Source organism: Vidua macroura, chromosome 14 (assembly GCF_024509145.1).
Source record: "Vidua macroura isolate BioBank_ID:100142 chromosome 14, ASM2450914v1, whole genome shotgun sequence".
Classification (NCBI taxonomy): Eukaryota; Metazoa; Chordata; class Aves; order Passeriformes; family Viduidae; genus Vidua; species Vidua macroura.
In genome coordinates this window covers 8,643,749-8,662,417 of record NC_071584.1, presented here as the reverse complement: position 1 = coordinate 8,662,417, position 18,669 = coordinate 8,643,749, and the positions used below count along the sequence as shown (strand labels likewise).

General features: G+C 43.1%; 1 protein-coding gene across 2 annotated transcripts in view; it reads right to left on the bottom strand.

The window, feature by feature from the left end:
- MAMLD1 (mastermind like domain containing 1) overlaps positions 1-18,669 on the bottom strand; it is a 250,822-nt gene that overhangs the window by 27,507 nt on the left and 204,646 nt on the right. Inside the window, exons 2-3 of one of the 2 annotated variants that reach the window (XM_053989943.1) lie at positions 5,448-6,717; positions 4,999-5,201 (exon numbers count right to left, since the gene is read on the bottom strand). In XM_053989943.1, coding sequence (XP_053845918.1) covers positions 4,999-5,201; positions 5,448-6,717 — 1,473 coding nt within the window. Of the gene's footprint in view, positions 1-4,998; positions 6,718-18,669 lie in introns of both variants that reach the window. The other variant, XM_053989942.1, reaches the window with a different exon arrangement.

Genomic DNA, 18,669 nt, shown 5'->3' with positions numbered 1-18,669 from the left:
AGCATTGGTAAAAGAAAAAAAAGGTAAATTTTAAAAACTTGGTTCCCAAGGAGAAGAGAAGAGAAGAGAAGAGAAGAGAAGAGAAGAGAAGAGAAGAGAAGAGAAGAGACCAGCAGAACTTCATTCAAAGTGGCTTTAAAAGTAAGTTTGACCCTGAAGAAAAAGGGTAGGGGATTGAAGATGTAGATAAAATCTGGCCAGGACTTTTGGTTTTATTAATAAAGCATGATACTGTAATTGTTTTATGCATTAGGAAGATGCCTTGTGACATCTTGGAAATCCCAAATAAAACATCATTTTCCTTGTACTTGCAAGAAGACTGTATGTACTCAGATGATGCAGGTTGTGTTCTCTGCTTTTCCAAACTCTTTATCAACCCGCATCTGAGCTTATAAAGTGCTGCTGAGTCAGAACAATCTCACCTAACAGTCACAGTGCACTGACTTTTCACAGGCAGAAATAACTTCCCATAATATATGGCACCCAGAAATCAGGCCATGGTATTACCATTTCTTCATATTAATAAAAGCTGTATTCTGTATTCCATTATAGTTATTTAACCTTTGACATCTAACCTCTGGGTCAGTTTGCTCTTCGTAACAGCACATTTCTTCTTCAGTTTTGTTCCTATATTTAGAAAACTTATGCTCTGAAAGAAGATTTTTTAACTTTTAAAAAAAAGTATATTTAATCTAGCTCAGAAGTTTTGGTGTTTCTCTGCAACCTATAGTTTATTCTTCCAACTCAGATACTGTATTGCTGCTTTTACCACAGTCAAAGAAATACTCTGCTTTTCAAAGGATATTTTAGTCCTCAGCATGTTCTTCACTATCCCATATGTAGTCCATATGTAGTAAAAATACAGCCACTTTTACTGCAAATAATATTAGTTTTCTCTCTGTCTCTTCCCTTGTCATTTTTTCTCTATAAGTATTTTTGGCAATGGAGATGAAACAAATATACCCTTCACTGACAATCCAGTGTACAACTCTCTGGATGTCAGCAGGAATGCAGAGAGCTCTAAGAATAGCACATTTGGTTCCTACGGTGCAAGTGGAGCTCAGAGACACAGTGTGTCCCTCCCAGACAATGGCTGTTTATCACCTACATCCCCCCAACAAAACAACCTTTTCAGCTGTGTTTTGGTTCTCAGCATTTCACACACAGAGCAGTCAGTGGGCAACCCTGCCCTCCTCCCTGAGACTCCCAAGTTTTAACTCAGATCAGCTTGGGTTTGGAAAAGAAATAGCCACCAAAGGGTTTATTGTATTCCAGCCTGACTTCCACTGTGAATATCACCGGCTGGTTTTCCTACCTTCAGGGAGGAGGGGATCCCTCCTTCCCCTGCACAGAGCCCTGTGTCTGCTCTTGCACTGGAGGGACTGACAGAACAGCTTTTCTGCAAGTGGGGCGTTGGATCAGCATTGCTGAAGGCAGAATTGGGCCCAGGGTATTGGACATTCCAGAACAGGAAATCTGCAAGTACAAACTCTATTTAGACATGAAAATCAGGGAGATGCCCAACTAGGCAACCTGCCTGGGCAAATGCAGCTTTTCGTGCGCCCAGAAACAGACGATAGAGTCAAGTGGTGAAGCCTTACCCCTGAAAACAGCGTGTGATAGTTCTGGAGACTACCTTTGACTCTGGCATTTACTACCATCTTTCTATTAGGATTTACAAGTCCAGACCTTTGAGTATAACTTCACTCACCAGTATCAGCACTACAGGAATAAAATGAAAACCTGCTCTCAGCCGGAGAGCAGCATTAGTGCCACCAGGCTTTGTGCTACCACACAATGCAAACTGTCAGTGCCTCAATCAATACCCGTCCATGCTCAACAATAAAGACATAGTGTTTCAGATGGGGGGAGATGAGCCTTATCAGATTCAGCAGTTGTCCAGGCAAGACAGGATCTGGGACACATATAGATTACACTTAAAAGATACATCACCACAAAAATGGTGAGGCACCAGAAGTAACCCTGCTTTTGGAATGTGGAGTGTTTGCCTTAATACACAGTGAAACAACAGCAAAACGCTCACTCTGGGTCTACGGCTGCTGCTCTGTTCCCTATGTTGCCGTGCCTGCTACAAGGATCAAATTTCATGGTTTATTGTTCTCCCTCCAACTGGCCACCATCCACATTCTTCTTCTGTACAAAGCTGCACCTCTTGCTCCAAAGAAGAAAGAACTGTGCCTTCTTTTTATAAATTTTAGTCACATTTGCAAACACACACACACATAAAGGAGATGACTTTTAAGCACTAAACAACATTTCAGGGAATGCTGTTATTTTTCCCTGAGCAAATTTCTGGGAATTAGGCTAAAAAAGGGCCATTTTCCACCAGAAATTTATTAATTTTTGAGATGCAGAAGTTGTCTCCCCCGTCTTCTGAATCTTTAACATTGTTTGTTTTAATGAAACAACTGCTCTAAGTTTGAAAAGTCCTATTTATCACCTGCCTTAGGAGGGAATTGGCACTGAAATTTTGCAAAGCTCAAATTCAGCTCTGGGTACACTGCTGGAAATCAAAACCACAGTCACTGGGGCTATTTCACTCTAATGGAGTAAAATTGGTACAAAGCAGGTGGGGTCCACAATTCAGTACTATCTCTCAATGTAAATAAGAAATCTATTGCAGACGAATAACAGATCTCCATGCTAGATTCCATGAAACACAGTATCTCAGACTCAAGGATTCCTACACAGAATAATTTTCCTATGTAATCTTCCTTTTAATTCAGCACTCGGGATCCATTGTCTTCTATGAGATTTGCAGTAAAGTTATCAAAACCTTACAAAATGCTCCACTCCTGAACATCCACCATCTTTCTTCAGCAGCTCAACAGACTGTAAAACTGGAGCACTGTCATCTGGTGTGTAATTATTGGTCTAAGTCTTCCCTGTAAAATGAGGGAGGCACCAAAAGCTTACCTAACTAGTCTGAAAATGTAAAATGCTCATCACCTGTAATCATTGTCTTAACTGTCCTTGATCTTTACTGATAGCAGCAAGATTAAAATAACTCTCTTTCTGACAGTGAGAATCAGCTGAAAATGCAGCACAGGCAGCACACCAGGAAAGTTGCTCGAAGAAGGAATATTTCGGCCAATTAGAGAGACTGACTTCAGGAATTATTATTTTTATGTCAAATCAGTGATGCAAGGGGTTCAGAGGTATAAGCCTAAAATGCAAAGCAGGGAAAACTGGGGCATAGAAACCTCAGGAATCCAACAAGGACATTTCTACTTCACAGACTCAGTGGTGAAGCCAAAAAAGAAAAAAAAAACCCTCAAAGCTTATGGACGTATGATCAAAAGTGATCATGTCACAGTGGTTAACAACTTATTAGTCCTCATGCAAGATGCAGGAAAACACCATAAATGTCTTCTTCACCCACACCTGCCTCCAGAGTAAAACATCTGGTGGGCAGTAATTCGTAGAACTGCTCCCTTTCAATCATATGTCTATCTGCAGGCCTGGATCCCAAGCCAGCAAGACTCTCTACTCTCTGTTTAACCTGGGTCCCACCGAACACAAGCAGGGTCCTCATGTGCTTGAAGCAACAAACTGCTCTAGGTCTTTGTTGAATAAGGGGCCTTTCACTAGTAACCCTTTAAAGAGCACTAGATGTGCCCCCCTGTTACCTGTTCTACACCTGCATAAGCAAATTCAGTGAGTCACCAGTCCTTCCCATCCTGTTTTAGGCTGCTGCATGCAGTAAGGGAGAATGGGGGGAGCACGAGTTGGAAAAGAGTGAGCTGATCCTGAAGAGGCACAGTGGCAATTGACTTATCACTCAGAAGCTGATATTTAGTAACTATGCCGCATTTCTCATTGCTATCACAGGACATAATGATATTTAGTTACACCAGCGTTACACCAAGACTGATGAAATCCTCCTCCTTAAGAACCAGTCACTTTGCAGGGAAGAAGGGCAAAGAAGACCTGGCTCTGGAGTGCATTTCACACTTCAGCTCTCACAGCAGATCCCAGCAGAATTTCAGTGATCAGTCTCTGCTTTGCTGGGAGAGAAGTGTCTCAGTCCTTCCCAAGCTGCTGATGGAGTGACTGTGTGCACAGCTAAGCAGCTTGGAGGAGTCTGCTTACAAAGTGTTGGTTCAGCCTAACAAAGCCCTTGGATTGGTGGTGAGGTTTGGTGTTTCCAGCTATTCTCCCAATCAGAAAGATGTTTATTCATCACAGCCAGGCTGCTCTCAGACCCAGTCCCCAAGCCCTTCCCTGCTCCCAGGACCCTGTTCACAGTACACCTCTCTGATCTGGGGTGGTAGCAGATTCACATCTCCACTGAGTCTCAGGGAGGAGGTCGCTGGACAGAAACCAGGGCTGTGCCTCACTTTTGGCAGCTGCATTTTTGCATTTACCAACTCGATTGGTATCACAGATCACCATGGGTGGGGAATGGCCCTCATCCAAAGCAGGGAATGGCTTCTGGCAAATGCTAGTAACAGGTATTTCAAGTCTGCCTCTTTGCTATTCAGGAGCTATACTGTTTGACCTGCTGTCCATGAAGGACACATTTTAACTTCACTTCTCACCCCACCTGATCTTTTCTAGCCTCAGAAGCATAACACAGAGATGAATTTGTTGAAGGGCACTAAGATAAAAAGAAGATATTCCCTCTGAAAGGATAACATGAAACATGCAACGAGAATATCTCTGGAGATTATAGTATAAGCTAAAAGACACTATCACCTGTACAAATAAAAAAACTATTTTAAAATAGCACAAAATTCTCCACCAGGCTAAAACAGGCAATACATAGTGGAATTATGGTACATTTTTAGTTGAATAAATAAATAAATTTACTATGGTAACACCAGAGGTTGTTATTGCCTTGTCCATGTATGCACTGTGCACACCTCAGAAATTACGTGATGCTGCATTTGAAACACAATTGGAAAAGCAAAGATAAGAAAATAAATGACTCAGTATTTTCACATAAGCTATGTAAGACAGAAGAGAGGTTCTCACCTGTCTGCTTTGAGATGGCAGAGTGGCAGCCTGCATCTGTCTCTGCATCCGATGTGGCTGCATGAGCTGTCGGAACTGCTGCTGGAGAAACTGGCTGTTGTTGGTCTGCTGGGACTGCTGCGTGGCTGGAGACTGCTGCTGCTGCTGCTGCTGCTGCTGCTGCTGCTGGAGATAGTGAATGAGGGACTGCTGTCCTTGTCCTGCTGTCAGAGGGGACATTTTTTGAGTAGCTGACTCTGAGGCAAAGTGAGACAGTGGTTTGGTGTTGTTGAAAGAAAACTGGTCTTGGCTAACAGGGCTCTCATTCACCAGACCTGGCTGTAAGCTACTGGATGGCTGTTGCATAATTATGTTCATATTTTTGGTCTGGTTTGTAGTCATTGATTTAAAAAGCGAGTTCTGCATACTTGTGGGATTGCTGGTGGGAGTGATGTTAGAGATTAATGTACCTTGAGGACTGAAGGGCTGCTGATGCAGAGCCGGGCTTGACAGCTTTTCTGGCCTGTATGGTGGAGAAGGTCCAGTATTTGTGGAGGCCATGCTGGCAACCAAGTTGTTCTGTGGGCTTTTAATGCTGCTGGCTGGCAAGCTGGCTGCTGTCAGAGCAGGCAGCATGGAGCTCTGAGGGCTGAAGGGCTGCTGGCTCAGAGCTGGACTGGAGAGCTTCTCAGAGCCATAAGGGGGAGAGGGGCCATTGGATGGGGTGCTGCTGGAAGTCATGCTTGAAAGCAGAGTGTTTTGAGGACTCTGAATGTTGTTTCCCGGTAAATTATTAGCAGGCAAACCAGACACCATAACATTTTGAGGACTAAAAGGTTGATGGTGTGGGGATGATCCTGCCCTGTAAGGTGGAGAGAGACCAGGAGGAGACATAGTTGGCCAGCTGGGAGGCTGTACTTGTTGCTTGGTACCAGACACCTGCTTGCTGGCTGCCAGCTGCTTTAGCTGCTGAGCATGCCAGTTGGAGCCAGGCATGTTGGGCAAGGGTACTGGGAGCATCGGTGGTGGCTGGTTTTTGTTCTGAGCTGCTGTAGAGATGGGTGATGCAGCAGGTTTGTTTGAGGGAGGAACTTGGAAGTTAGCTCCAGCAGATGATGGTCTCATCTGAGGGGATCCTCCACTGGCTGGATTGCAGCCTGGAGAAAAATCTTTGTTAGCAACATGGTTCTCCAAGTGGGAAGTCTGCGGGGAGGACTTTGGAGTGGTACTTATGTTTGGTTGGGAATGACTCAGACCAAGTGGATCTTCAGCCTTGCTGCACAAAATCTTCTCCAGGTCCAAGTCATTGGGAGAAGGATCAGGCATTTTGGTCAGCTCTTCCAATAGATCTTGCAGCTCCTGGTCCACAGACTGTAAGCTGTTTCCTTTCTCATCATAGTGGACAATGTTGTTGGCTTGCCCTCCTATTGACCCCTTCTGGTTCATTTCTGTGTTGGCTGGCACTGAGAACGGGGAGCCAATGCCACCACCATTCATGTGATTGTTTTCGAGGAGCACCGGGTGCCCTGCGACTCCCAGGGAAGAAGTGCTGTGACCGCTGGAGAACGGAGAACTTTGCATCTCTGGGCACGCCATGCTGGGGTTGGCACCTTGGCCCATGGCAAGGTTTACATCGTCAAGACAAAGTCTTTTACTGTCATTTGGGAAAGTGACATCAGGCACACCACTGGAGGCAGGAGAGCTATCATCTTCCAGTTTCCTTTTAATGGATCCCTGTAACTGTGAAAATATAAAAGGAAGAAGAAAGGATCCATTATTGACGATATTCTGACATGCGCTGAAGCTCCACACTACAACACTGGGTTGGAGATAAAGAAAATGAAACAATACAGTTAAAAAGCCAATCATGTAAGACAAATTCAATCAGGATTTAAATGTGTGCAACTTCACCAAAATCAAAAGAGTTATAGTCAGAGAAAGGCTAAATCTCATGAATTGGCTTTAAAACAGATGTTAAAGCTACAAAATACTGTCTGTCATGTGACTATAATAGAAGTTTTTTAAATAGTTTCTGGTTGCATTTCAATTAAGACATTATACTCCCTGCATAACAAACATGCCAACATTTTTATGGTAACATTTTTTAGATCTAAATGGCAAATCTGAATGAAACTCTGGACTGAATTTAGTGACCTTCTGCCAGTGACTCGAATTAAATTCAGACCTGAGACAATTAAATTGTTTTACATTCTTTATAGGCCAAACATCTGAAATAACTAGCATACTTTCTAAACAAACCAAAACAAACCAAATTCTCAGCTATCTATCTAAACAGACTTTCAAACTTCCTATCACAGATGTTTTAAATTCCAGAAAGAGTAAGTAACAGCTAAACTTCTTAATTTTTGTTTATTCTTCTATGTCTAAGGCATTGTGAGCTTCATTCTTTTGAAGGATTGCCACTCATTCATAAAAATGGACATGTTTTCAAAATACAATTATATAAATATCTTGACCTACAAGAAATGATGGAGCTGTAAATTCACAAATCTTAGGGAAAAGAAACTTGCCTTCTACATATCAAGAAAGTGAAACTGGAAACAATGCTTCTCATACTATTTCAGCATATGGCAATCTCTTCCACATAAAATAATCTATGGCTTTCAATTTTAACAAGCATGACCTGTATGGCACAGGATTAATCAGACCTTAACATTGCTGCTTCAAGTTAAGGGAAATAACCATTATGACCTTGTTTATCAATAGTGGGAAACAGTATATAGAAAAGTAGCTGATCAGCAATGGGAAAGTGAAAGAACACTGGTTCCTCTAAGCCAGCTCCCAGTAAAGCATCTCCCAACTCTGGGCTACAAGTCCAAGTGCTTCCTGTTATGTAGTGTCATAAAAAAAATCCCATCTAATAAAAGCTCATATCAACAGAAAAGTCCCCCCGCCAACCCCAGCATAACCAGATCCACTCTAGGGCTATGCTGCATATGGCCAACTTCTAAATATTACACTGATTTTTAAACACATTGCAGTTATGCCTCAGTCACTGCACAACTGCTGCACTTTGGTATGGTGTCACAGCACTGTCACCACTGGGTGTGTGGAGGCTGCAGGGCACAGGGTGGGTACACCATGTGCAGCTCCTTCTGCACTGTGCAAACAGCTGATGCCCACCTCTACATTCAGCCTGTCTTCAAGGCAATCACCCACAAACGTCTATGGCTCTGACCTGGGAACATGGCAGGGCTGCCCGGTGGCTCACTCAGCTGGTCTCACACCTCTCATCACTTATTTCCAAATTAGTGGGCAAAGGGACAATGGCAGATTTGTGCCTACAGTTGCTGAGGGTGCAGATGCAGTTTGGGATTAGAATCAGACATTGCCATGCTGGTATCCAGTTTACAGAGACATTTGGAAGAGAGGATACAAGCTGGTTGTCCACGATCATCATAGCAGGTCTGCAGATTACAGTGAGCTGCTGAACAGCTTTTAGGAGGTGTTAATCAACCCTCCATCACCAGACACAGCAGCTTTGGCACTGTGGCAAAGAGACCTTTGGGTATTTTCCCTTTACTCCCCAAGAGTTGTCCCTTACAGAGTTATAGTGCTTGTCTCTGGTGATCTCCAGTCACATTGCTTTAACATGGGCTGCACTCAAAAATGACAGGAGGGGAGAACTGAGGAGAGCTGCTTCCAGTGCACATTGTCTGGTTACCTGAGAGCCTCTTTGGGCAGCAGTGTCTGTGCTGGGCCAGGATTGCTGCTCTGTGAGAGACTGTCCCAGTGTCACAACCAGACACTGCTACACCATCAGACATTTGCTTAGCTTTAGGAAATGGAACCAGGCCTAAATCTTCTCCCAAATGTTAGTCTAATGACAGATGAAATTGTTTTCCTTCATTTTCTCTGCTAAAATTAAGCCAGAGCTGCATGTTTCAACAGATGTTGCCCTGTGTAGGCTGAAACATGTTGGTAGAGCCTATCTACATATACTTAAAACTCAGACATGTATAGAGAGTATTTACAGGGGCTTCACACATCCAAAACAAACAGAATGTGCTCCCAAGCTGCACCCTGGGAACCTTTAGGCAGGAAGTGGTGGGGGATCTCCCACCCTTGGCCAGCTGACATGCTGGCATGCATGTCCTTGCCAGCTCTTCCTCTGCCATAGGACATTCCTATGCTCTGAGTTACCGGGGAAAAATGTGGGCTTTCTAAACACTCTGAAAAACAGTTTTTTAACTGTTGCACTGGGGAATAAGTGTGATGGGAAAACAAAACTTAATTTCCCCTAGACTTTTACTAGATATAAACAGATAAAATATGGCCATAGCTTTCTGATGGCACAGGTATTCCAAAACTGGGACAGGACTTTTAAATAGGATGCTGTTGTTTAGCCCTCCCGAGAAGATTTGCTGTAAGAGAGGCAGTGAAATTAGCTGGGTGCCATGTTCTCTTGAAAAGCAAGATTCCTGTTTCCCAGGTGAGTATCACACAGGTACCATAAAATCCAGAAGACCAATTTCTCCCAGTGCAGGCAGGTATAACTCCACAGAATTTAGTAACATTGCTTTTGCTTAAGATATATTTGACTACAGCCCCAAACTTGAGAGAGAAAGATACGCTCCTTAAAGTAACTAAACAAATCACAAAATAATTCTGGTTAAAAGGGGCACTTGGGTGCCATCATCCTTCTGCTTCAAGCACATCACCAATGTAAAAAATAGACGATAGTCACCAGGCACTTAAGTATGAAGTTTCCATTATAAACAAAAATCCCTCCTTGCTCTGGCTGAGAGGTTGTTTTCAGTGCTCCCCACTGACACCTCAGTGGTTGTTTCTCCCGCACAGCACGCTCTGGGCTGGTGCTGGCTGTGAGGAGCCCCAGCTCCCAGTGACTGCTCTCCATGCACATGCTGCTGTGGAAGCCCTGACCAGTGCACGGGACAGGAACACAGTTTCATGTTACTGGGACCCTGCCTGGCTCAGACACACCAACCACAGTGGCGGCAGGACAGCACCAACAAGGCACTACAACTTTTAGGATGGGGAGATCCTGGCCTCACTAATTCAAGAAGCTGTTTGTTGCAGAACATTCCTTCATCTGGTTCCAGATTCCCCAGGAAGAACCTGATTTATTCCAACTCTTTCTCCTCCTCTTTTTGTACACAATTTGACAAAATCAACAGAACTGAGAAGAACACTAAAGCACGTTCTTCCCCTTTCTCTGCTGATTAGTATATTTGGCAGCTCTGTTTCAAACTGAATACCTGAGAAGTGAATGAAAATATTTTAGAAATGCATCACACACACATACACACACACACACACATACATACACACACACTCCTAAGCTGGCTGGCGGCTGCCTATGGCTCAGTATGGGAAAGCTTCATTCAGATGTGCAAGCAAGGACGAAGCAGACAAGCAACAAAGGGGCTCTTGTGACATTGTCAAAATGCATTAAAATGCACTGGCATGCACAGGCTAACTTCTGTTTGGGAATACCTGGGAAACAAAGGCAGCTCTCCGATTCAGGGCATATCCGATTATGAGCTCTCCATTATCTCAGGTTTGCTTTTAGCAGTGATCCCAGCACTGCTGTCCTCTCCAAACCAGCAGACTGTCTTTCTGGGAAAGACCCGAGTCATGCAGGAGCAATGCTGCTGGCTCGACATGGCAGCACAACCAGAATAAATAATAACTGTTTACGCTGTTCTGTCCACAGAAGCTGCACAGCTGTGGTTACAAACAGCTAATTTGTCACACGCTCCCTCCCTGCACCAAACTGATTCCCTCCAAGTGGGCAGAGCACTCCACAGGCTTCTCTTGTGCAAGGAGAGAACGGCAGCCTTGGCAGGAGAAGGCAGTCCTTGGCTGTGCCCTCCTCGAGCTGCTGGGGCTGCCGTGAGGGTGACCTTGGGCATCAGGCACCTTCCAAACTTAGGAGGTGGTGCTGGCCTTGAGGAACTTACTGCTACTCAACGAAGGGACAGAGGGAGGCAGGAGTGGCAAAAACTGAAGCAGAGTGACCAAATTGTTAATAAATACATACTGTGATGGTTCCATTGGATTTTAAGAACCAACCACATATCGGTATCTCTGGACTGGCTCCCTGTTTTGCCAACACGCACAGCCTTTCTTCTCTTGTAACATGTTGGTTGTCCTCAGCTGCTACTCCAGCTCTCCCTGTGAGCCAGACTGCCCCATGGCCCCCCTGTTAATCCTCTACCTGGAACTCATGCCTTCCTTCACCTGCAAGTGGGAACCTGGGAAGGAGCACCTGCATCCTACACTGGAAAGCCTTGTTTCTCCAGCCTCACAATTGAATACTCCACTAAAAACAAGCCACCTCTAACCAGATATTTCTATTTAGGCAAACATACTGAAGAAATGGGAGAGGAAAAGCATTAGGCAAGGTATTTCAGTGCCTCTTCCTGTGCCTGCTGCCTGTCAGAGAGTCAAGCCTTGATTTACAACAACCGCAGGGTGCTGATTATTGATCTGCACCATCCCACCCCACGCACTGCCACGGACAGATCCAACCTACAGCAGTGATTCCCACACCTACACAGCCTCTTCGAGGGAGCACTGAGACCAGTGGGATGCTGCCATCCACACCCTACCTTGGCAGCTGCCCCTGTGTCCAGCAGCATGGCCGGAGACTCTCCTGATTTAATAAACTGATGTTCGTGGATCCATGACTGGGATATAGAGAATTGGACTCAGATAACCTTCTTTCACTAAGAGTCTCAAGACCCTTGTAACCTTGGGAAATTCCATGTGTTAGTTTTTCTGTTTGTTTCACTGAGGAAAAGAAATTATTGTAAAAGGAGCTGGGGCAGGTGGGGAAGACATCAGTCTCACCACAGATCCTGGGATTTGCTAATGTGGTGGCAGCTTTGCACAAAGATTTTCAGAACAAGACACCTGGGGAATCCAGGTCACTGACAGGCTGCTAAGATCTGGCATATCTGAATTATTTTGACAGATAGAGCATATTTAATTCTTGGTGGAAGGACTGAGCAAGGCAGAAGCCTGAGATAAACAGAAGTATTTTTCCCCCCAGTATTTTCTCAAGGCATACTGCAAACTGTTCCCTCTGCAAAGTATAAAACCTGAGTCTAAGGTTTGCTTAGCTGGACTGACCAGAGAATCTATCAGTCTCTGTCTCTTTCAAACACTAGACACTGCCAAAACTGGAAGTATGTATTTGCCAGAGGCAAACTGTTTGCAGCATTCAGCGATCAAGACTTCAGCCTCTGTGGCTTCAACAAGCTTCAGCGAGACCTATCTGCCCATCAGCCCAAAATGTTTCTATTTGTTCTGACAAAAACAGTCATGCAATGAGAAAATGGAGCTGGCAATTTTCCATATAAAACAAGAAAACGTCACAATTTTTTTCTCCTGTGCCTTAAATTCACAGTTTGGAAAGTTTTGTGCTCTCTACTGCTCATTTATCCACACTCTAGACAGATTTTACTGTCTTGCTAATATTTAGGGACAGTTGGTGAAAAAGAAGTGAGAATGTGCCTGTGTGTTTAAAGGCTGGAAAGTGGATCTGATATGTAATGTTACCTTTTAAATAGCAGCAGTTACTTGCAGACCCTCTGTGTTGGGCAGTAGGCCTTGCACATGAACAGCAAATCCCAAATGCTCCTGGGCAACAATCCCACTCCAGTACAGCAGGACCTGGCACTGCAGTAAGTGCATTTAGCACATCTGTAGGTTTCTGTGCATGCTGGCTGCAGTTTGGTAAAAGACACTCACATTATATACCTGAATCCAAGGAAAATTGCCTCCTGCTGACCAGTGAGCAGCCAAAGCAGTACCTGACTACAAGAAACATAAACTACATTTTATCAAAGTCATATCTCAGGCTACAAGGAGAACTCAAGGAGGCTCAAGCAATTAAAACTACCACTCACTTTTTCCAGACTAAAATTAAAAATAAGCTAAAATCCCATTATTCCTACTACTTTGGGCTGTTTGACCCCTCTGATTTCAAGCAATTTGAGCATGGATGGACATTAAGTTGTCATTTTACAGTGTCAGGAATGAGATCACAATGCAGTTCCAAGATACCAGAGGCATGCACCAATGTGCTTAAAAATTGCAATTCCCCAATTCTTCAGGTAAGGAGTACCAGAGTAAAGTCCACTTTGGGGTCTGTTGGGTACTTGTAGGCTGCAAAGGTGGCAGATCCTTTCGTAATGAGGTGTGGAGGTAGAGAAAAGATTATGAATAGGGAAAATTCACAGGGTGGATTTCCTTCTATTCATCATGCTCATAGATATAGGCAACTGGAAGTGAGGATGTAGGAAGAGGAACTGGGGATGTAAGCAGTCACTTCAACCATGAAAGGATGTTGGTTATTAGCCAGCTTGTATGCATTATGTGGATTGTTTTTACCTGACACTACAGCTTCTCCCAACTCCCATCTTTAAAACAAATGTAGTAACAACAGGTACTGGAAGTTGCTACTTAGGTGTGCACATGTAAATCACCTCCTAAACACTGCTGCTATATGTGGAGAGTTTGATCTCTCAGCACACGAGCATCAGTTGACTTGATGGGCAATCCTTGACTTGTGTGCTGATCCTTTGCCCCATTTCTTGCACCTCTCATGGAGATCTTCCCCAGTTATTCCCTCAGTAAATCAGGGACCACATGCTGTGTTAAAAGAGAAAGAAAAGAACAAGGTGTGTGCTGTCCCTTAATAAATCTGACACTCCTGTTGTGAGTGCAAAGCTGCAGGAAGCAGGGGCTGTGCTCACACACCTGCTGAGTGTGCACTGTCAGAGACCACAAAACACAAAACTCTGCCCTTTAGCTAGTAAGCACAGAAATCCCAAACATCAAACATCATGACTAGACAAAACCAGAATTATGTGATCTTACAATACGCTTAAGCCGTGGAAACTAACAGGAAATTCAACCTGGACTACCATGAGCCTAAGCTATTAGCGTTCTTTTTTTCTAAATTTTAACAAAAAATTAAGGGGAAGAAAATACTACAAATATGATTTTCCCATTCACCGATTTGTGTGAATGCAATTACACTTATAAGGATAGAAAGATGTGTGATCTGTGTCTTGCTTTCAAAGGGAACAACTTACAGCCTACAGAGCAGCAAGTTTGTGAACAAGATTTTTCCAATTACCCCTGTGAAAAATCACAGGAAACATCACTGATGTCTGAATAAAGGTAACAATGTAGGATGAGTTCCAAGGAGAAAAAAGATGTAGCCAAGAATATACTTATTTTGCTATGCTACACAAGCAAGATGCATGCAAGAGGCCAAGTACCATTCACTGTAAAGAAATGAAAAAAATAAAAACAATCAGCAGCTTTGATACTTTTCAGGTCAGACAGAATTACCAGACTCATTTGGTAGGCACCAACAGAGATCTGCCCTATCAAAACAAATGTTCAGAGCCTTCCCATCTTGTCTTCCCTTAGCAATTCATCTGCTTTTGGTATTAATGTCACTGTTAAAATGGAATTTTTTCCAGGAGAAAAATTGCCGTTGACAAATGGATCTGGAAGAACAGGACTACTGCCTGCTCCTGCGTTGTGCTGCTAGCAGGAGATCTCTGTACAGATGCCTTGTAATTAGTCATCTGAAGACTTACAGCAATCACGTCACGCACATTGTTTGGCTTTAACTTCCACGTTCCATTTAATGACAAGTGTTATTAACTAGACATCTGAAGACAGAACAAGTTCTTTGCCTCTTGGTTTCAAGCTGTAGTACAAGAGCATTTCTTTCATATCTGGCTGTAAATCAAGATCAATCTTAGACTCAATGCCTTTCCATCAGTATTACCTCATCTTAGCTCAGTTTTAATACCAGCAGTATTGTTTTATATCTTTTTTATAGTCCATTAATTTCAAAGTCCTATGGAACACTTTGCAGTAATTTTGTAGACTACATTAATTTCTCACAGCAATGTCTAGGCTGGAGAATTGTAGATCCTCTCCACTGAGCAAGAAGTGATGTTTTTGCTACTTAGGTCTCCCAGGATTCATAAGATACTTTTTTCTCTTCTTTTTCAGCCCCTAACACTGGCACAGTTATGCAATGACCACAAGTAGAAGAAACAGGATGTACGTGTTCCTAAATTATGAGGTAGGTTTTCCATTTACTAGATAACCAGATAAAACCCAGTCTGACACTTCTTTTCTACTATATATTGTATTATATTTTTAATATCTCAGAAGACTTAGTCCTGTGGTTTTACCAAATTACAGTTGCCATTCTGTCAAAAGGTATAGTTGGGGAATTAATAGCCTGGAGGCAGAGCCTCCAATTAGGTCAAACCTAGGGACAAAAAGCTTTCAAATTCACAGAACAGTACAAAACAATGGGATTTCTGTTTGAAAAAAGGGCATTTTTATTCCAACAGCTGAAGTACTCCCACTTACTCCTCCAAAGAATAACAGCTCCAGCCTCCTGTGTGTAGCTGCCTTGAACACTGAGACCAGCACCCTCACATCTGCCAGCCCAGTGCCCTTCTGCTGACTGCTGCACTGGAAAATGATCTGTTACTGAATCTAGAGTTCTCCTCTAGGCTTGGGCAGGACTAAACGTTTAAAAATTCAGTTTGAGACTTCTCCTAAGTGGTACCAAAAACTGGAGCACAACTCTTAAGAAGGAGGGAACAAGTGGGCAAGGAAAGAAACATCCTGAACAGCTCCTCTCCTGCTCCTTTGATGGTCTCTCTCTTTCAGAAAATGAAACAATAAACAGGATATTGATTAATACAGATCCAAAAAAACAGGCCTCACTTAGAGAAAAAAGATAATCAATCTAGTCCCACAGAAAGTGGGTGTACAGAGAAGTCTATAACAGCCAGAAGCAGAAATCTTTTGTAAGGCATGAGGAATGAATATTTAATTTGTTTTTTACTACTTCATGTTGTCCCACCACTTTCATCTTTACCAGCCCAGCACCTCTGCTATGCTCAGTGTGCATCAGCTGGAATATGAAAACGATTCATTGGAAAAATGCTGTGTGTACACACCTTTCCTCCTGCAGCAGGGAGATGACCAACTCAGCACATAGCTTTTGCTCCTGTAGTACCTGCTGTTTGAACATGGCTCTTGAACTTACCCAGGGACCTTTAAAGGGATTCTGCATGTCAGTGGTACTGTGAACCCTAAACCAAACACAGATTCCAGTCCTGAAGCCTTTGTTCTGTTTAAAGCTGCTGAAATCTTGGCCTCAATTAAATAAATCAGTTGGACTCAATGATCTTAGGTCTTTCTCAACCTTTCTATGAATATTTTGGGACGCTGACTTCATCAGGGATGACATTTCACTCTTTGCTCCTTCATCCTAACTAAAGGAGTGAATTAAAAATCCACAGGAGTTGGAGAAATTCTCTCTGTCAGAATATGCAATGCCAAAGTTACTTGGGTTTTAACCAGAGAACCTCTTGACTTGCTCTAGATACCAGCTCCCCTCTGTCCTAGAAGCAATGTTAATCACACATTCATCACTGCAAATTGACAACATAAATGCTGACTTATGCAAACAATGTTAGAGAAAATGGTGTTCTTGCTGCAGAAGTGAATTACACAGCCTTTTAAGCTTTCTACACTTCTCAGTTTTATGTAAACTCTAATTTCTAAGCTTTTGTTCTGCCTTGAAAGGTCACACAGTTGAAAGCCATGAAGCATAGCATGTGTTCCTACTGATATTAAAATACTGTTTACCAAATCATGCATATAAATGTAAAGAAGAAACTGTTTGCAACCTACTGCGTTAATAAGAGATGATTTGTAAGACAACACAATTCCAAGTATCAACATGTGGAATGTAAAGATCTGATCTCAATCACACAACGTGGGTTTTTTTTTTGGCTGTTTTTTGAAGCAAAGTCTCTGCACTGCAATCACACTAACTTCTGATGACACTGTATTTGACTGATTAAACTCTTAATCGTGCCAATGCTTAACTTCAGGAATACAAGTGGCCTTTTCAGATTTGAGCATATGATTGCAAATTTGCAAGATCAGGGCTTCATTTGCATATTCAAATTGAAAAACTGCATCCTCCCTTTGTCTGTGTAAGGCCAACTATAGCGCTGCAAATGCTAAACAACCACCGTAGAGTTGGACAGTATTTTTAGCATCTCTGTGGTGCACTCCTATCTTTAGCTGCTGTGTTCACAAACAATCCCACAGGACATTGCATAGCTAACATAGCTCAGGGTCTTCACCACATTCCAACTTTTCTCCCAAAACATGGTGAAAGCAGAGTATAAAACAGACCAGTTCAGGACCTGCTACAGTTTCCTAAGATGCATTGTCTTGAGCACAGCAGAAATATTTTCAAGCACAAGAACAATAAAACCTCAGCACATTCTCCTCTGGAGTGGTGATGGAGCTTGCTGTGACTTCCTCGAGGGAAAATACAGCTCTACACTCCGAGTTTGCTCTGTGCAGATAAATCAAGTAGGACAGCGAAGGATTTTTGCATGTTGTTTCCTAGCAGGATGTGCCCATGAGTTCATGGCAAACTTCTGGTCAAAGCTTAACCCTGCAAGAGAAGTTAATAATTGAACTTGCCAAATCATCACAATTTCTAAATCCAACTGCGCCTTGTTTTTACAAAGGGGCATATTAAACCAGTGAGCCATTTTATTAGACTCATGCTCATGTAACAAAAACATGTGTTAGCTCTTGAGTGCCAAGTACCATCCTGGAGGGTTACCAATCCCTGATACAGACTTTGTAGCCAGACTGCAGTTATCTGTCATAACAGAGGAGGTAGTTTGGAATACACAGGATAAGCATGCTGCTCCACTTGGGAATACTTTACATGGTTCTGGTCTCTTTGTAAAACCCTAGGGAGATGAACTGCAGTGGGGAAAAAAGAGGTTGAAACTTACTCCTGACTGTAGTGGAACTATCTAACAGAAGTCTCCTGGATGGCTGGAGCTCCCTCCTTCAGGAGGAGTTCCTCCTTCCCTTTAGGAACTTTTGCAATGGGTGTAGCATCAACATGCAGCTGCAGCAGTTGGGTCAACTCTGAGTGCATAGGAAATGCTTTTAGAGTCATCTGCATATGGCATTTCAAAACTACAGGGATACCACAAAGAGAGAAAAGACTCATCGGGGGAATGGCAGTATTAATCAGATCATCGACCTTTGAAGCTTTGAATATGAAATGCTTTGCACACTGAGCTGGAGCTGCACATGGAGACAATAGCCTCCAATATCTTGATTTACAGAGGAAGTACTGATGGAATTCCATATATCCTGTTAATGGTGAGAGGAAGGGAATTATGAAAAGGAACTACTTTTTTCATTAAGTGTCTTAGCTAAGCCTTGTAGATGAGCCTAGACACTTGGCTGCAATTTAATTTCAAGGGGACAAAATAACCTGAAAACTCTCAGAAAACCCTAGACCTTGTGAGTGCTTTACAAATAGACTCCTCATTTCCCCATTTCACTTATCTTCTCTCCCAGTACTATGTCTGATCAAACATTCTCTTATTAGAACTCTTTAAATGCTAATGGACTTTCAAGCAGAGTGTGTTCATTTGCTTCCCCAACCCCACTACAGGTGTAGCTGTATGTCTGGGAGGTGAGAACTGAGGAAATAGTACCAAGGCTAAGAGAGTGTCCCTTGGCTCTGCAGCAGCACCAGAGCAAGCAGAAATGCACAGGAGGCAGTGGCCAGGCAGCAACATGTACCGTGCACTATGGCTG